A 19,931-nucleotide genomic window follows, 5' to 3' on the forward strand; every position below is an offset into this window, starting at 1 on the left:
AAGCTGAGGTGGGTGGATCTCTTGAGCCCAGAAGTCTGAAACTAGCCTGGGCAACATGATGGAACCTCATCTCTATTAAAAAAAAAAAAAATACAAAACTTAGCCAGGCGTGGTGGCACCACACCTGTAGTCCCAGCTCCTAGGGAGGCTGAGGTGGGATAATCACTTGAACCCAGGAGGTCAAGGTTGCAGTGAGCTGAGATTGTGCCACTGCACTCCAGCCTGGGCAACAGAGCAAGACCCTGTCTTGGGGTGGGGTGGGGAGTGGGGGGAAGAAATACAGTCCTAGCACTTTGGGAGGCTGAGGTGGGCGGATCACGAGGTCAAGAGATGAGACCGTCCTGGCCAACATGGTGAAACCCCATCTCTACTAAAAATACAAAAATTAGCTGGGTGTGGTGGCGCATGCCTGTAGTCCCTGCTATGCAGGAGGCTGAGGCAGGAGAATCACTTAAACCTGGGAGGCAAAGTTGCAGTGAGCTGAGATCATGCCACTGCACTCCAGCCTAGCAATAGAGCGAGACTCCGTCTGGGAAAAAAATAATAATAATAAATAAATACAGGAAACTGCAAAAGGAACACTAAATCCACTCCCATCTAGAGTCAATCACTGTTCATATTTTTATATATTTCTTTTCAGACTTTTTTTCTGTTTGTGCCAGGGATGCACATCTTTATACCCATAGGTGTTTATTTGGGATCATACTGTGTAATGCAGGATGCAGTATAATATTCTACTTTGTTTTCAGTTAACATTGTATTAAGCATTTCTTGAAAAGCAGCTGCGTGATATTTCATGTTCTGGATATGTCTTGGTTAACTTAACTATCCTCTGTTAGAAGAACATTTTGGTTACTTGTAGAGTTTTCCCGTTTTTTTTGCGACAAAGTCTCGCTCTGTTGCCCAGGTTGGAGTGCAATGGCATGAGCTCGGCTCACTGCCAATCTCCACCTCCTGGATTCAAGTGATTGTTGTGCCTCAGCCTCCCAGGTAGCTGGGATTACAGGTGTGCGTCACCACACTTGGCTAATTTTTGTTTGTTTTTGTTTTGTTTTTTTTTTTTTGAGACGGAGTCTCGCTTTGTTGCCAGGCTGGAGTGCAGTGGCGCAATCTTGGCTCACTGCAACCTCCGACTACCTGGTTCAAGCGATTCTCCTGCCTTAGCCTTCTGTGTAGCTGGGATTACAGGCACGCGCCACCACGCCCAGCTAATTTTTGTATTTTTAGTAGAGACGGAGTTTGACCATGTTGGCCAGGATGGTCTTGATCTCCTGACCTCGTGATCCCTCCACCTCAGCCTCCCAAAGTGCTAAGATTAGAGGTATGAGCCACCATGCTTGGCCAATTTTTGTATTTTTAGTAGAGATAGAGTTTCACCATGTTGGCCAGGCTGGTCTCAAACTCCTGACCTCAGGTGATCTGCCCACCTTGGCCTCCCGAAGTGCTGGGATTACAGGATTGCGCCACCGTACCTGGCCTTTCCCCTTGTTTTTTGTGGACATATAGCTAACAATTCTTACTCCTTAGCTTCTGATGGACTGAGGAGAACTGTGAAGAAAAATTTATCATGCCCTGGTTTGGCACCTATTAGGACATCGAGTGTCCCTTTTCTGTTCTCTGCTGGTTGGGGGCAGCATGAAATGCATTGTTTTATAGCAGCCTAGAGAAAGGACTCTAGCTACCTGCTTTTTGGGGACTGGTACTGGAGAACAATCTGAGAGCAAAAGTGCTTGGCTAAATTCCCTTTTTTTTTCTTTTAGTTTTTGAAATCATGAATCCTGTTTATAGTCCTGGATCTTCTGGGGTTCCCTATGCAAATGCCAAAGGAATTGGTTATCCAGGTAAGCAAGTAAAATTTTGTTTTCGTTTTTGAACTTTGAATACTTGGTATATTTTCATGTCACTAAGAATGCTTTCTCTTGACAACGCAGCTCAAAGTGGCTTAGACAAGAAAGAAAATACCTGGAAGTGAAAAATCAAATGATAGGACTGGATTTGGTCAAAACTTGATCTAGTGGCTCCAGCAGTTGGGACCAGGATCTAGTTTCTCTACCTCCTGGTCTCAGCTTCGCTTCCTCAGTATTAACTTAGTGTTGGTCACAGGTCCCACTCCTTCTCATTGTGGTCTCTGAAGTTCAGGCCCCTCCCAGTAGTCCCTCAGTCTAAGAGCCTCTCTACCTCCACCCTACAGGAAAGCGTGATGGGGCTGCTTGTTCTCTATTCAAACCAGTCCTGGGCTTTGTTCTGATTAAACTCAGCATCCATCCCTGGGCCACAAAGGGGAGTCTGCTGATTGACTTAGGCCTGATCCACATCCCTTTAGTGGAGTCAGCTAGTCAAATATGGACTGCAAGTGAAGGTTGCAGCGAAATGGATATTGAGGGGATAGGAGCTGGTTGGTCAGAAATAGCAAATGGTTGTTCCCTTCGGTGACTTTGCACAAGGAGTAGTTATTTATGATGATACAGTTTCATTTTGGGTTTTGATAATATGGTAGAAGAGATAACCCCAAAACTTTGTTGCTAAGACTCTCAGAAAGTGAAATAAAACATTTTACAAATGTATAACTGAACTTGCAGGAGGTAAGAGAGATATCTGGGGTCAAATGTGAAAGCCATGTTAAACCCAGCTAACTTGGCCTTTGAACTAATGTCGTGCCTGTGCTGGGCACATGTGCTATTTGTGGGTTTTAACAACCCACAGGGGGATAGAGATTGAGTATTAGGACCCTTGCGACGGAATGAGAGTGAGACTTCTTATCAATCATTCTCGTCCCTCTGGAGGGTGATACTCCCCAGCAAAGAGATAGACTAAAGAGTCTAGTTGTCCAGTGGCCCCATAAGGAAGTTTGTATGCTTGGGTTCTGAGAAGGGGGAGATCTTTACTAAGACTGTAAGCATTCAGAGATGTTTGGGGCTCTAGCTTGTATTATACTCCCCAGGGGTTCAGAAGTTGAGAAATTAACATAAAAATCGTCTCCAGGCTTCATTACTCCTCGGGCTCCTGACAGCAGCGAATGCAGAACTGCTGTGGGGGCATATGTTCACAACCCAGGTTGCGTGGGCTTCCTGCAGGCAAAGTTCTGCCTGCTAGCATGGGATGCCTCCCATCAAGTAAGAGGCACCAGCCATGACAGACTGCAGGAGAAGAATCATCAGGTAGATGGTAGTCACATAGCCAAGTTTAGAAGAATTGCAGATGTAAAAGAAAGAATCAGAAACATGAGGGGAACAAGATGCTGAGAAAAAAGAACTAGCTGGAACTTTAAGAAATGAAACAAAATGGCATATGAACAAATTTCAGGTTAATATCAAGACAAGACACTGGTTAAGAGAGAACCAGAATGCAATAAGGAAAGGGAGGAAAACAGAACAGTAAAGAAACATCTGGAGCTCTTCTCCAGGAGGACTGAGTAGAGAAATAATAAGAAAAGGAGTGACAGACTGGGCGCAGTGGCTTATGCCTATAATCCCAGCACTTTGGGAGGCTGAGGCAGGCAGATCATGAGTTCAGGAGATCGAGACCATCCTGGCTAACACGGTGAAACCCCGTCTCTACTAAAAATACAAAAAAAAATTAGCCGGGCATGGTGGCAGGCGCCTGTAGTCCCAGCTACTCAGGAGGCTGAGGCAGGAGAATGGCATGAACCCGGGAGGTGGAACTTGCAGTGAGCCAAGATCGTGCCACTGCACTCCAGCCTGGGTGACAGAGCAAGACTCTGTCTCAAAAAAAAAAAAAATTCTTTTACTATAGTTTTAGTGCTTATTATAAAGATTATACTTTTTTAATTTTTATTTTTTTGGGACAGTCTCGCCCTGTTGCCCAGGCTGGAATACAGTGGCATGATCTCAGCTCACTACAACCTCCATCTCCCGGATTCAAGCAATTCTCCAGCCTCAGCCTCCTGAGTAACTGGGATTACAGATGCATGCCACCATGCCCAGCTAATTTTTTGTATTTTTAGTAGAGACAGGGTTCACTGTGTTAGCCAGGCTGATCTCGAACTGCTGACCTCAAGTGATCCGCCCTCCTGAGCCTCCCAAAGTGCTGTGATTATAAGCGTGAGCTCCTCTTTTTCTATTGTTGCCTTACCTTAAGATATTACTTGTGTCGCAGTACTCCAGACGACACAAGTCGACACACCTCGCTCTGGAGGTGACAGAGCGAGACTCTGTCTCAAAAAAAAAAAAAAAAAAAAAAAAAGACATTACTGTTTTAATTTTGTGCAATCAACAGCCATTTATATTTATTCACACATTTACTGTTTTTGGTGCTCTTCATTGCTTTCTCTATTTACATGTTTCTCTCTGGAGTCATTTACCTTTATCTGAACAACTCTCTTAACATTTTTTTTTTTTTTTCTGAGACAGAGTTTCACTATTGTTGCCCAGGCTGGAGTGCAATGGCGTGATCTTGGCTCACTGCAATCTCTGCCTCCCGCGTTCAGGTGATTCTTCTGCCTCAGCCTCCTGAGTTGCTGGGATTATAGGTGCCCGCCACCATGCCCAGCTAATGTTTGTATTTTTAGTAGAGATGGGTTTTTGCCATGTTGGCCAGGCTGATCAAGAACTCCTGACCTCAGGTGATCCTCCCACCTCGGCCTCCCAAAGTGTCGGGATTACAAGCGTGAGCCACTGTGCCCAACCACATTTTTTTTTTTAAACCATAAGTCTGTTAGTGAATTTTGTTTTGTGAAAATGTCTTTATTTTGCTTTCCTTTTGAGGCATTCTTTTGCCGAGTGTATTTGTTTTTTTTTGTGGCTGCTATAGCAGGTAACCACAAACTTGGTGGGTTAAAGCCATAGAGATGTATTCCCAGAGGTTCGAAATCAAGGCGTTGGCAGGTCTGTACTCCTAGTGCAGGCCCAGAGGAAAATCCATTCCTTGCCTCTTCTAGTTTCTGGTGGCTGTCTGCAATCTTCAGCATGTGGCTTTGTGGCTGCATCACTCCCATTTCTGCCTCCATGGTCACATCCTCTCCTGTGTGTCTTTTGTGTGTTTGTTTGTTTGTTTGTTTGTTTTGAGACGAAGTCTCACTCCGTCACCCGGGCTGGAGTGCAGTGGCATGATGTTGGCTCTGTGCAACATCTGCCTCCCAAGTTCAAGTGATTCTCCTGCCTCAGCCTCCTGAGTAGCTGGGATTACAGGTGCGTGGTGCGTGCCACCACGCCCGACTAATTTTTGTATTTTTAGTAGAGATGGGGTTTCACCATGTTGGCCAGGCTGGTCTCGAACTCCTGACCTCAGGTGATTGGCCTCCCAAAGTGCTGGGATTACAGGCCTGAGCCACCGTGCCCGGCCGTGTGTGTTTTTTATAAGGACACTTGTCATTGGATTTAGAGCCAACCTGGGCAGTCCAGGATTCCAGGATGACCTCATCTCAAGATCCTTCACTTAATCACATCTGTGAAGATTATTTTCCTGAATAAGGTCACATTATTTCTTCTCAGCACTTTAAAGATAAAATTTGTCATCTGGTTTCTGTCAAAATATGTATATATATATATATATATATATATATATTTTTTTTTTTTTGTGAAAGGGTCTTGCTCTGTCATTCAGGCCGCAGTGCAGTGGTGTAGTCATGGCTCACGGCAGCCTCAAACTCCTTGGACTCAAGGGATCCTCCTGCCTCAGCCTCCCAAGTAGCTGGGACTACAGATGTGTGCTACCATGCCTGAATAATTTTATAATTTTAATTTTTGTAAAGATCGGGTCTCACTATGTTGCCCAGGCTGATCTCAAACTCCTGTGCTCATCCCACCTCAGCCTCCCAAAGTACTGGGATCACAGGCCTGAGCCGCTGTGCCTGGCCCAGAATAATTTTTGCCTCTTTGAAATTATGTTTCTTCTCTACATTTCCCCCAACCCCTGTGCACCTTGCTACTTTAAAAATATCTTTGCTTTTACCATGATGTAACTAGATGCCATTTTATTTGTTTTTACCTTGCATAGAGTTCAGAGAACTTCTTGACTCTGAGTTGATTTCTTCTAGCAGTAGCAGTAGCTCTTCAAATACTGTTTTTGTCCCTTTCTCTCCTCTCCTGGAGCTCCATCTATAAGTGTATTAGACCATTTCAGTCTGTCCTTCCTGTCTCTTGCACCCTGTTTTGTAGTTTCTGTTTTTTTCTCCTTGAGCTTTAATACAGATAGTTTATACTGATCTGCTTCCATTTGTCCTGCTAATTCTGCTCTAATTTGCTATAACTCATGTATTGAATCAAGTCTTTTTATGTATTTTCTCCATCTTCTGTTTTTTCCAACATACTACTGAGTTATTTTAAAAACTGTTTGCTGACTGCAGTCTCTGGATCACCTGTGCGTCAGTTTTTATTGTCCATTTGTTCTGTTCTTTTGTTTTTCCGTCACGTGGTCCTGTCTTGGCATGCCTAGTGTTTTTCGTTAAGTGTCTTACACAGTGTATTAGAAGTTATGGGTGGTTTCACTGGTGATGTCTTCTTTTGCTGGAAAGGTAGCATGCTGAATGGTCTTCTTAATCCACTTGGAGCTGGGCTTAGATGCGTTTCAGTTTTGGCAAGGCTCAGTCTCCCTTTGTTTTGCCCTTATTCTGGAGCGCAGGATTTCCATAAGCCTGACATGCTCTGCACAGTCCATCCCTCTTGTGGATCTGTACCCTGATCTTTGTCTCTTACACCAGGGGAGTAAGGAAGACTCTGTGTTTCAGAGATGTTTGGTTTTTGCTGTCTGCTGGGGTAGCTTTAGAATTTGACATATGTCTTAAAGCAGACTTTAACTGATTTTGAAGCTCATCTAAGGTCCAATTTTATCACTACAGCCCTTCAAGATCACCAAAACCCATGTTTCTCTGTCCTCCAGCCACACGGCCTTCTGTCCAGGGAGAACCTAGATCTGGCCTTTTGCCCATGCTGAGAATTGACAAGCACCCCCCAGGTCAACAAGGCTGTAGATCCTAATTTCTCCTTTATTGCACAAATGGTAGTGGACACTGGGATGGAGTTAGGAACGTAAACATTTTGGGGGGGCTATCACATTGGAAAATCCAGCTGGGAGGAAGTAGAATTAGGGAGAGCCTCAGACTGAGGCACATTTGCCGAACTCATGGCCAGCCCACGGGGTGCTTTGGGGCAAGGGTTAGCAGTTGGAGGCCCACATGAGGCACCAGCAGCCTGGTCCTGCTCCTGAGACTGTTGGCCCACATACTTCTGGCTGAACAGCAGGTTCTTTCTGGAAAAGAGATGCAGGCGGCGTTGCTCACTTCGCTTTGTTGCTTAATGTTTGCTAGGAATCACTCCATAACAGTTCACAGAGGTTTGCCTTGTTCTTTTTTTTTTTTTTTTTTAATGTAATAGTGTTACATACACTCCATCTTGTGGGCTTCCATAGTTGATTGAGTCAGTTTCCTTGTGATGGGCATTGGAGTTGTTTGAAGTGTGTGCTATTTTAGTAATGATGCTGTGAACAGCCCTATGTTTGTATGACTCTGTGGGAATTCTCCTCAGGATGGGTTCCTAGAGCTGGGGTTGCTGGGTCAGAGAGCAAATGCACGTGCGATTGTTAGGATACTGCTGAGTTCTCATCAGCAGTGTGAGACGATTTCCCCACAGCCTGGCTAACAGAATGTGTTTTCCAGCTTCTGGATTTCTGCTAGTCTGAAGTTAGTCAGCATAGTTGTAGTTTGCAATTCTGTCTATCTGTGTCTATTGATTTGAGTGGTGGGGGTGGGGGGGATGTTTGTTTTGTAGTTTTCAAAGTTACTTACGTATTAAGTGTACTAGGCCTTTGTCTAAATAATTTACAGATACTTTATCTGAATTTGTCCTTTTGCTTAACTATGGTATTTTTTGCTGTTCTGAAGCTTTTACTTTTGTAAGGTGATCAGTCTTTTTTTTTTTTTTTTTTTTTTAAGACAGAGTCTTGCTCTGTCGCCCAGGCTGGAGTGCAGTGGCGCGATCTTGGCACACTGCAAGCTCCGTCTCCCAGGTTCACGCCATTCTCCTGCCTCAGCCTCCTGAGTAGCTGGGACTACAGGCGCCTGCCACTGCGCCCAGCTAATTTTTTTTTTGTATTTTTAGTAGAGACGGGGTTTCACCGTGGTCTCGATCTCTTGACCTTGTGATCCACCCGCCTCGGCCTCCCAAAGTGCTGGGATTGCAGGCGTGAGCCAACGCGCCCAGCCAAGGTGATCAGTCTTGTAGAAATGATTCAGGTTTGGGATCACTCCGGTCCCTTGATGTAGGGAGTCTGGCCTTTCCAGCCTACCATGCCAGAAGAGGGCTAGAGTAGATGGTGAAGGAGACAGTCTCTGTGTCTGCTGGGAGGTGGGGTGCCCAGAAAGATCAGGAATAGGAAGAAATAGTGATTCTTAACTCCGTTGCTTGGAACCCTGCAGATTCGCTGTCTGGAGAGAATGAGAAAAAAGAGGGTGGTGCACATGAGACCAGCTAAAGCAGTGTTAGGGGTCCTTCCAAAGCTGCCTCTGTGGGTTTTGTGCAGTCCAGGTAGAAACCATTGGAGATAGTGAGGGGAGCCACGCTGCAGCTTGGGTCAGGGTGGTGACAGCAAGTGGGATGTGGCTGATGGGATGAGGCGATGGGAGCACGGAAGCAGCAGAGGCTGTCTAGGAGATTGGGAGTCTTTGACCCCCATACCAGAGACTAGGTATGTAGTGACATCTTGTTGCTGGTGGCTAGTGATGCCATCTTAAATACTATCGTGTGTGTTTGCTGTTTCATTATAGGATGTGTTAACTTCTTGTTGGAAAGTGGGGGGCCGGGCGCGGTGGCTCATGCCTGTAATCCCAGCACTTTGGGAGGCTGAGGCGGGGGGATCACGAGGTATGTAGATCGAGACCATCCTGGCTAACATGGTGAAACCCCGTCTCTACTAAAAATACAAAAAATTAGCCGGGTGTGGGCCCCTGTAGTCCTAGCCACCCAGGAGGCTGAGGCAGGAGAATGGCATGAACCCAGGAGGTGGAGCTTGCAGTAAGCCGAGATTGTGCCACTGCATTCCAGCCTGGGCGACAGAGCGAGACTCCGTCTGAAAAAAAAAAAAGAAAGAAAGAAAGTGGGGATGGGAAGGACTAAGCAAAGATGACAGTGGTTTTTCAGGGACCCTTTAAACACAATCTTCAGCAAACAAATCCAGAGCAGCCCTCTTCCCCTGAGAATATATTGGTAGAGTTTTAGGGAGAGATGAGGAATTTGAATTTTGTGGAAATTCTTGGAGAGGCCTACAGGATATGATCTAGGTCATTGGTAGTTGAAACTGTTTTTTGTTTTTTTTTTTTTAAAGAAGGAAACCATTGGAAAAAAAAAAATCTTGCTGATTCCATGGTCTCTGAGGGCAGTCCAAGACCTTTCTTGGTCTTCCTGTGCTCACAATTGGGCTTCTGAGGAGTCTCTCAGCATCCCCAGAACTGCTGTCCTGGTCTTTCCAGTGGCCATTGTGGGTCTGTTTGAAGTTGAATCTGCCCTTGACGTCCACCATACTCTGTTCTCTGACTAATTAGAGAGGGCAAATGGGAAGGTGAGAGTCCAGGAGGGAAACCCAGAATGGCTTCTGCTGAGGTAGAGGGGGATCTGTTTCAAGTGAGGAAAGCAACTTGGAAGCAAGGATAAAGATGAGAACTGGGCACTTGGAGGGATTCTGGGGCTGGGGGTTGGTGATGCTGATGCCTCCTGTTCCCACAGAAACCTGCAGGATGGCTTAGGGTTGCAGGGCAGTAGAGCAAGGGATCCAGGCTGAGGGGGCTGAAGGGAGGCACGTGAGGAGCTGTATTCAGAACTTTCTGTCCCACCTACAAGGATTTTCCTTTTGGCATTCCACTCAGATCCCCTGCCCTGTTTTTACCTCAACCTTAGGGCTTCCTTGCTTTGGTTACTGTTAGCACCGTGATTTGTTCCTAAGGGATCGTAACACCTTAAAAATCCCAGTCCAGGTGCCGTAAGAGACACCTTTCTCCAGGCCTCCTCAACACTGTTTCTTTTGAAGACTGCTCTTCTCTTTCAACTTTATTTACAGGGGAAGGAAGTGCGCAGTAGAGAAGTTACAGCCTCTCACAACTAGTGGGAACAGTAGTCAAGGCTAGGAAACCTGGGTCATCTTGTTGGCTGTGTGCCCCGAATAGAAAGAACGCTTTCTGGCTGGGTGCAGCGGCTCACACCTGTAATCCCAGCATTTTGGGAGGCCGAGGAGGGCGGATTATGAGGTCAGGAGATCGAGACCATCCTGGCCAACATGGTGAATCCCCGTCTCTACTAAAAATACAAAAATTAGCTGGGCGTGGTGGCATGTGCCCGAAATCCCACCTACTCAGGAGCCTGAGGCAGGAGAATCGCTTGAACCAGGGAGGTAGAGGTTGCAGTGAGCCGAGATCACGCCATTGCACTCCAGCCTGGCAACAGAGCGAGACTCTGTCTCAAAAAAAAAAAAAAAAAGAATGCTTTCTAATACTTCAGCTGTCACAAGTGATGCCTCCTGTACTGTGAGCCAGAGGGGTCAGCCCGAAGGGAAGGGAGGCCTTATCGAAAAGGGCAGGATGCCTGAGGCCCCCCTGCTGGTTGCACCTTGGGGCCAGGATTCTGACTGTAGCACTCATTGTCTTATTTGATGTTTCAGTTTTGTTCATATTATGAATTACTAGGTCATAGTTTAGTCTTAATAAGATTCCTCATTTGTATTAATAAAGGTCAGCTTGTTTGCACATGGACTGTAGTTGGATTTTTCCCATTTCTGTGTGTATGCAGTCCCAGTTAGAGCTCCTTTTGTAAGAAGACTGAAGCTTAAGTAAGACACAGCCTGGGTTTATGACTGGTGTCTTAATTTGTTTTTTGCTGCTTTAGCAGAATATCAGGCTGGATAATGAACAGAAATTTATTAGGCTCTTGGTTCTGGAGGTTGGGGATGTCCAAGAGCATGGCGATGGCATCTCGTGAGGGCTTTTGGGCTCTATCCTCTTGTGATGGATGGTGGAAGGGCAGCGAGTGTGTCAGAGAGAAAGGGGGCTGAACTTGTCCTTTTTATCAGGAACCCACTTTCATAATAAAGGCGTCACCTATTAAAGGTCCCACCTCTCAGTGCTGTTAAAATGACAAATTTCAACATGAGCTTTGGAGGGGAGATATGAAAACATATTAGCTGGTCGTGCTGGAGAAGTTGGGGATCAGAACATCAAAATATGGCAAGGCGTGGTAACTCACGCCGGTAAACCCGCACTTTGGGAGGCCGAGGCAGGTGGATCACCTGAGGTCAGGAGTTTGAGACCAGTCTGGCCAGCATGGCAAAACCCCATCTCTACTAAAAATACAAAAATTAGCTGGGCATGGTGGTGCACACCTGTAGTCCCAGCTACTAGGGAGACTGAGGCAGGAGAAATGCTTGAACCCAGGAGGCGGAGGTTGCAGTGAGCCGAGATCTCACCATTGCACTCCAGCGTAGGCAACAGAGCAAGACTCTGTCTTAGAAAAAAAAAAGAACATCGGAATATGAAAAAACCTGAAGTGAATTTAGAAGTTTAAAAGTTTCTTACAACAAAAAATAATAGCTTTTAAGTCAAAATATGTAAGGTAGGAAATGTCTGAATTCAGTGAAAATAAGTGACCTTTAAATAGGCTTAGCTGTTCACTAATAGCAGCAAAAATAGGCCCTTGAGTCCAAGCTAGGTTTGAATTCTGATTCTTCCAGACTTTGTGCAGTGAAGTCAGATGAGGATAACAGGACCTAGCACGTGATACCCTTAGCACTCTTACTACTCTTGCTAAGTAATTATGTGATTAGAGTTTGGAATGAAACTTCCAGAAATGTTATAATTGAGGCTGGGCGCGGTGGCTTACGCCTATAATCCCAGCACTTTGGGAGGCCGAGGTGGGTGGATCATGAGGTCAGGAGTTCAAGACCAGCCTGGTCAACATGGTGAAACCTCGTCTCTACTAAAAATACAAAAATTAGCTGGGCGTGGTGGTAGATGCCTGTAATCCCAGCTACTTGGAAGGCTGAGGCAGGAGAATCACTTGAAACGGAGGTTGCAGTGAGCCAAGATCGCGCCACTGCACTCTAGCCTGGGCAACAAGAGTGAAACTCTGTCCCCCCCCAAAAATAAATAAAAATAAAATATAAAATATATAATTGTGACCTATCAAAATTCTGAGGGAAAGCCAGGTGTGGTGGTTCACACCTATAATCCCAGCACTTTGGGAGGCCGAGGCGGGTGGATCAACTGAAGTCAGAAGTTCGAGAACAGCCTGGCTAACGTGATGAAACCCCGTCTCTACTAAAAATAGAAAAATTAGCCAGGTGTGGTGGCACGTGCCTGTAATCCCAGCTCCTCAGAAGGCTGAGGCAGGAGAATCGCTTGAACCTGGGAGGCAGAGGTTGCAGTGAGCCAAGATCGTGCCATTGCACTCCAGCCTGGGCGATGAAAGTGAAACTCTATCTCAAAAGACGACAACGATAAAAAACAAAGTTCTGCGGGAAGAAGACAACTAGAGACATACTGTTGGCCACACATAGTACTCTTGGGGCTGCTTAAGTCTGTGGAGTTCTGGGGAAGAAGGTAAGAGCAATGACTTTGCAGGAGCTCTAGTGATTGTGCGTCACTACTTCAGTTGATGACATGAGATTGTTCTGTATTTTTCTTCAGCTGGTTTTCCCATGGGCTATGCAGCAGCAGCTCCTGCCTATTCTCCTAACATGTATCCTGGAGCGAATCCTACCTTCCAAACAGGTATGTGCTGGGTGGTAAAATGCTTTGTACGTACAGCTGGGAGAGAAAGGTGAAGGGGGTGGATTTTGAGCGGGGTGGGTATAGAATTAGGAGTTGGTTGAGTCAATTTCTCAAGTTCATTAAATTAACCTGTTAGTGCAAGAAAAGCTTAATTCTTACTGCACTGAAGCGTTATATACTGTGTTTCTGATGTCCTCCCACAAGGCAAATCTGTAATCACTAGGTTGTTAACTCTGCCAGAGCATCTGTTCATGAAATAGTATCACCTACTAGAAACTGAAGAATTTCTTGCCATGCCAACAGGTGGATTTTCCATGTTAATGTTTTTAGAGATAATTTTTTTATTAGACTACTTTAGCACTCTGATTATATTTTTTAAAAAAGTATTATTTTCCATGTAAGGTATAGATGAATATTTTTAGATTTTGGAAATCACTGTTAATATTGAAAGTGGAATTGGTTTGGGTCTGAATCTTGAGGAGGTTGGTTATTTAGTGGGATTTCCTCCTAGGAGCCTGCACTCTCTGGTGTTGGTTCCTTTTGGACTTTTTTCATCCACGCGGGGCTTTGCCTTTCTGCCGCAGCAGTGGTGGTGCACACTCTGATCTGAGGCTGTGGTTTGGCCTTAATCCTGGGACTGCTGGGGCAGCTTTATCCCTCAACACTAGCTTCACACGGTTAACTTTGACGAAGGAGGAGACAACAGCAGTGTCCTTTCCCCAAATTCTTCCAGTTTTGTTAATCATAAAATTCTGCCTTTATATTCTGTCCTTACATCCATCTCTTCGTTTACATTTCCACTTCCACTATGACCACCCTTCTTCAGACCATAGTTCACACCCCGAGAAAAACTTTCTTGACTTGGTCTTTCTGCTCCCAAGCTTTCTCTCCCCGGATTAATGTTCTTCCCATTTAAACCAGAGCGATGCTCCCAGATGAATTTTTCTCAGTGGTTTCCCATGACTATAAGACACAGTTATGCCAAGAGTCTCGACTTCAGTCCCTAGCTGTTTGCCGCATTGGCCCATTTTTTCCCTTTAGAGTGGTTTTCCTTTTGTGTTTTGCCTTGAAAGAACCATCCATCTCGTAGTGTACATTAGCAGTTCATTCCTTTTCGTTGTTAGGTAGTATTTTGTTGTATGGAAATAAATACTTTAGTTTGCTTATCCATTTACCATGTGATGAACATTTGGGTTATTTGCAGTTTTGGGCTATTACAAATGAAAATGCCGTTAATATTTATATGCAGGTTATTGTGTGAACATATGCTGTGATTTCTCTTGAGCAAATAAATACAGAGGATTTGAGTGGCTGGTTATTATGGCAAGTGTATATTTAACTTTGTGAGAAACTGCCAAACTGTCTTCCAAAGTGGTGGTACCATTTTACATTCCTACCAGCAGTGTTTGTGAGTTGCAGTTTCTCCACATCCTTAACAACACTTGGTGTGGTCAGTCTTTTTAATTCTAGCCATTCTAGTGAATTTGTAGCAGTATCTTTTCATGTGCGTATTTGCCTTCTGTATGTCTTTGGTGAAGAATTTGTATACAGCTTTTACTGTATGTCAGTTATTGTTTTCTTATCGTTGAGTTTTGAGAGTTCTTATCAGATATATGCGTATTTTCTCCCAGTCTGTCGCTTTTTCATTCTTTTAACAGCGTCTTTTAAAGAGCAGAGGTTTTAAAAGTTTGAGCCGGGCGCGGTGGCTCACATTTGTAATCCCAGCAACTTGGGAGGCTGAGGCGGGTGGATCATGGGGTCAGGAGTTCGAGACCAGCCTGGCCAACGTGGTGAAACCCCATCTCTACTAAAAATACAAAAATCAGCTGGGCTTGGAGGCGCGCTCCTGTAATCCCAGCTACTCGGGAGGCTGAGGCAGGAGAATCGCTTGAACCCAGGAGGCAGAGGTTGCAGTGAGCCGAGATTGTGCCATAGCACTCCAGCCTGGGCGACAGGGTAAGATTCCGTCTCAACCAAAAAAAAAAAAAAAAAGTTTGATGAGGGTTAGTCGTTTTATGGGTCATGCTTTTGACCATACTTAATAAACCTGTGTAACTTGGCTGGGCGCAGTGGCTCACGCCTGTTGTCCCAGCACTTTGGGAGGCCGGGGCAGGCGGATCATGAGGTCAGAAGATCGAGACCATCCTGTCTAACATGGTGAAACCCCCTCTCTACTAAAAATAGAAAAAATTAGCTGGTCATGGTGGTGGGCTCCTGTAGTCGCAGCTACTCCGGAGGCTGAGGCAGGAGAATGGCCAGAACCCGGGAGGCGGAGCTTGCAGTGAGCCAAGATGGTGCCACTGCACTCCAGCCTGGGCGACAAAGCGGGACTCCGTCTCAAAAAAAAAAAAAGAAAAAAGAAAGAAACCTGTGTAACCTAACTTCACAAAGATTTTCTTCTTTTTTCTTGTAGAAGTTTTACACTTGTAGGTTTTACATTTATGTCTGTGACCCATTTGCAGTTAATTTTTGTGTATGATGGTAGGAATGGATTGAAGTTTATGTCTTTGGCATAACGTATGAATGTGGCATGTGATGATCATGCTGTAGACCACCATAACATAAGTTACTCTTCTAGGATTTTCAGAGGTAGCCCACTTTTACTCATTTCTTCATGGAGCACAAATCATTGTGAAAATGTACATAAAACTTTCAACTTTTTTATTTTACAAGAAGAACCTTGAGTTAATTTCAGGCTGACAGAGCTGTTCTTGCCAAAAATGTGCAGCACTGCCTAGCAGAAGCAGGGTGGAGGCTGAGTGTTGCTGACAACTTCCCCCCTTGGGTGCCTCTGGGGGCCACCCTGTGGAACGTGGGCCACCCATCTCATTATTATTTTGAGACAGGGTCTTGCTCTGTCTCAGGCTGCAGTGCAGTGGTGCAATCACACCTCACTGCAGCCTCGACTTTTCAGGCTCAAGCAATGCTCCCACCTCAGCCTTCGTGTAGCTGGGATTACAGGTGCACACCACCAAGCCCGGCTAATTTTTCTATTTTTTTGGAGATGGATCTCACTATGTTGCCTAGGCTGGTCGCAAACTCCTGGGCTTAAGTGATCCTCCTGCCTCAGCCTTCCAAAATGCTGGGATTATAGCCGTGAGCTACCATGCCCAGCTTGTCACCCATCTTCTCAAACATCTCTCCTTTCTCATAGGGAGGTAAGGCCTGTGTTGTCCCTTTTCCAAAACTGCTCTCAAATTGTTCCTGTAATCCAGAAGCTGGGACAGGCAGGTAGCAACTGCAGCTGCCCAAATGGCCTGCTTTGTTTAGAGGGGCATCTGCTGACGGGTGCCAGGCAGTTGTTAGGTGTCAGACTGCTGGCTCACCAGTGCCAGATCTTCTGGTCTTGTAGGAGAAGCTGTGAAATTGGTGAATGAAAAATATAAGGCAGCTGGGCACGGTGGTTTTTCATGCCTGTAATCCTAGCACTTTGGGATGCCAAGGTGGGCAGATCACTTGAGGGCAGGAATTGAAGACCAGCCTGGCCAATACGGTAAGACCCCATCTCTACTAAAAATAAGAAAATGAACCAAGTATGGTGGCACACACTTGCAGTCCCAGCTGTTCAGGAGGCTGAGGCAGGAGAATCACTTGAACCTGGGAGGCAGAGGTTGTAGTGAGCCAAAATCGCGCCACTGCACTCCAGCCTGGGTGACAGAGCGAGACTCTGTCTCAAAAAAAGAAAAAAGAAAATGTCTTTCTGATGTCCCACAGGTGCTGTTGTCCATCTAACCTGAGTCAGGACCACAGCTGTGTGCCCATCTTTTTCTGGTATCCTCTCTGTTTTCATGTCTTGGGTGTTTGTTTTTAAGAGACGGGGGTCTTGTGGTTTCACCCAGGGTGAGGTCCAGTGGTACAGTTACAGCCTTTTTCTGCTGAGTTCAAGGGATCTTCCCAACACAGCCTCCCAAAGCGTTGGGATTACAGGCATAAACCACCACACCCAGCCTCATGTTTTGAATTTTTTAACTCCCTTTTCAGTAAGCCTTTCCCTTTTTCTGATGAGCAAGCCAAAATTATCAGTATAAAAAATTTAAAAGAGAAGTTTTTCTCCCTTCCTGCTTTTTCTCTGTCTCTCTCTGAAGGTGTGTGGAGGTGGGTGTGTATGTGTGTGTGTGAGAGTGTGATAGGATCTCACTTTATTGCCTAGGCTGGAGTGCAGTGGCATGAACTTGGCTCACTGCCAAGCAATCCTGCCTCAGCTTCCCAAGTACCTGGAACCTTAGGCGCAAGTCACCACACCTAGATAATTTTTAAAAAATTTTTGTAGAGATGGGGTCTCACTGTATTGCCCAAGCTGGTTTCAAATTCCTGAGCTCAAGCAATCCTCTCATCTTGACCTCTCAAAGTGTTGGGATTACAGGAGTAAGCCACTGCACCTGGCCCCTGCTGCTTTCTTGATCTGCCTTTTGGTTCTCTTTCTATTCAGTTTGCACCCAATGCTGACTTGTGGTTTCAACACTGTATATGTGGAGTTTGGCTTCCAGAGCACTTTTGTAATCCAAATGCCATGTATTTCTCAGCCGTCTTCCAATTGTGACATAAGAGGATTCTGAGACCCTTGTGATGAGATGTCTTTTGCTGAAGAATTCTATTTTTCAGAATCTGGGAATGGAGAAGTTGTCATTCATTTTGTCCTCCTGAGCAAGGCTGTGTATGCATACATCAAGAGTGGTGATATGGTTTGGCTGTGTCCCCACCCAAATCTCATCTTGAATTGTAGCTCCTGTAATCCCCACGTGTCACTGGAGGGACCTGGTGGGAGGTAATTGAATCATGGGGGCGGATTTTTCCTGTGCTGTTCCCATGATAGTAAGTCTCACGAGATCTGATGGTTTTATAAAGGGCAGTTTCCCCGCACACGTTTGCTCTTCCTTTGCCTTCCGCCATGATTGTGAGGCCTTCCCAGCCATGTGTAACTGTGAGTCCATTAAACCTCTTTTGTTTATAAATTACCCAGTCTCGGGTATTTCTTTATTAGTAGTATGAGAATGAGCTAATACAACTGGGCTGTCCGTTTTTGGAATCAGAGCTTTGGATTGTGGAGTTAGCTAGATGTGGATTATACTCCTGACTGTGTCACTCCCTGGGAAAGTTGTTTAACTTCACCCTTGGTGTTGGAATAATGAATAAATAACTCCTTGATTTGTTATGGTAGGATTTCAGCCCCAAGCCTACGATCAGGCACAGATGTCAGCTGGGCCAGCACATTTAGGCCTCTGTTCTGGTCCTACTTAGAGTCACAAGTACCTATAACTAATATTTGTAATGATGATCTGAAATTGTCAAAACAGTCTGTTCTTTGTAATAAGCTCTACACACAAGGTGGTTTGGATATTTATTACATTAGCACTTATTTTTAAAAGGTACAAATTTAGGCTGGGTGCGGTGGCTCATTGTAATCCCAGCACTTTGGGAGGCTGAGGCAGACGGATCACGAGGTCAAGAGATCGAGACCATCCTGGCTAACACGGTGAAACCCATCTCTACTAAAAATACAAAAAATTAGCCGGGTGTGGTGGCAGGTGCCTGTAGTCCCAGCTACTCAGGAGGCTGAGGCAGAAGAATGGCGTGAACCTGGGAGGCGGAGCTTGCAGTGAGCGAGCCGAGATCGCACCACTGCACTCCAGCCTGGGCGACAGAGCAAGACTCCACTCAGTCTCAAAAAAAAAAGAAAAAGATACAAATGTTGCCAAGAGTGATGAAATAGCTTCCATGGTCATTGGTGTGTATGGCTGGGTGGAGGGTAAATTGGAGAAACTTCTTTGGAGGGCAGTTTGGTAGCGTATGTTAGAAGCTTAAAAATGAACCCTTTCGACCCACTTCTAGGAATGTATTCTAAGGGCAATAATTGGATGTGCAAACATTTATGTACAGGTACACATGCATTTAATTACAAAGTGATGGTTTAAACTGTTTATCACACAGTGTTTATCTGGTTTTAGTACTTGTTTATGAAGAATATTTAATGATAAGTGAAAATGGTTTACAGTAGAGCTTTCTTTTCTTTTTTTTTTTTTTCGTTTTTTCTTTTTTTTTGAGCTGGAGTCTCGCTTTGTTGCCCAGGCTGGAGTGCAGTAGTGCAATCTCAGCTCACTGCAAGCTCTGCCACCTGGGTTCAGGCGATTCTCCTGCCTCAGCCTCCTGAGAAGCTGGAATTACAGGCCCTCTCCACCACGCCGGCTAATTTTTGTATTTTTAGTAGAGACAGGGTTTCTCCATGTGTGTCAGGCTGGTCTTGAACTCCTGACTTTGGGATCTGCCCACCTCAGCCTCCCACAGCCTCCCAAAGTGTCGGGATTACAGACATGAGCCCCCACGCCCAGCGTTTCTTTTCTTTTTGAACTCAGAATTATAGCCATAAAATGAAACCCTTGGTTTGTTTAAAAATTAAACTTCACGCATGGCAGCTGAGCGGGAGAGAAAATAGCCTTTGGAATATTAATAGTCTGTGAGGTCTGTGGAGCCTGTTTCTTTCCCTCTTAAAGGTTTACATTCACATAGGTAAAAGATTGCAGTGCTCCAAAAGGCTTTTTAAAATGAACAATAGCAGTTCCCTGCTCCCTTGTGGGAGCCCCCACATTTCACTCCCCATGGGCAAACTCCAGCTCTTTAACTCTTTAAAGCTGCTTTTGCTCGTGCCTTCCGTGCTTCCACATGACATGTTTCTCCTGTTCCCTACTTCTTTTTTTTTGTTTTTCTGAAGTGGCACTGCTTTACTGACTTCTCACTTTGCTGCCCCGACCTTCCTTCACAGTTCTTTTATTGTGGTCGCATCAGCATTGTTCATAGCTGTGTCTTCTATGTGGTGATCCTGTTGTCCTGTGCCCTGTGGCAATTTCTTCTGCATCTACTGTGGTTTCCCTGGAATTAATACGGTACTTATCAGGTGTCTTTGATTAGGTTTCTGTGACCATAGCATTAATTAAACCTCCAGCTACCCCCAATGTGTTGAGATCTCTTCTTAGCAATTTCAGATACCTGTGTGGTGGTTTCCTGGTGAGCTCTGAAGCCCTCCCTTCCTCTCTCTTATCTGGACTGGTTGTCCTCTGGGCCAGACCCTGGGGGGTCACTGTTCTCATCATCCCAGGGCTTGCTTTTGCCTTTCCCTTCTGCCTGAGTTCTTTTCTTTTTTCCTAGTTTACTCTGGTTTTGACGGGGGATTTTCTTCAGTAACCACCTGGGAGAGTATGGAAAAGTCACAATTTCGAGATTTTCCATGTCT

The 19,931-nt window shown here is 45.3% G+C and overlaps 1 protein-coding gene across 8 annotated transcripts in view; it reads left to right on the forward strand.

Annotated features, from left to right (window-relative positions):
- Window positions 1-19,931, forward strand: part of FAM168B (family with sequence similarity 168 member B) — a 45,393-nt gene that overhangs the window by 8,835 nt on the left and 16,627 nt on the right. For 7 of the 8 annotated variants that reach the window (XM_024243306.3, XM_024243309.3, XM_024243307.3 and 4 more), the window contains exons 2-3: window positions 1,761-1,841; window positions 12,623-12,706. In XM_024243306.3, coding sequence (XP_024099074.1) covers window positions 1,772-1,841; window positions 12,623-12,706 — 154 coding nt within the window. In that variant the 5' untranslated portion in view covers window positions 1,761-1,771. Of the gene's footprint in view, window positions 1-1,760; window positions 1,842-12,297; window positions 12,536-12,622; window positions 12,707-19,931 lie in introns of those variants that run through there. The other variant, XM_054549114.2, reaches the window with a different exon arrangement.

This window comes from Pongo abelii, chromosome 11 (genome assembly GCF_028885655.2).
Source record: "Pongo abelii isolate AG06213 chromosome 11, NHGRI_mPonAbe1-v2.0_pri, whole genome shotgun sequence".
NCBI lineage: Eukaryota > Metazoa > Chordata > Mammalia > Primates > Hominidae > Pongo > Pongo abelii.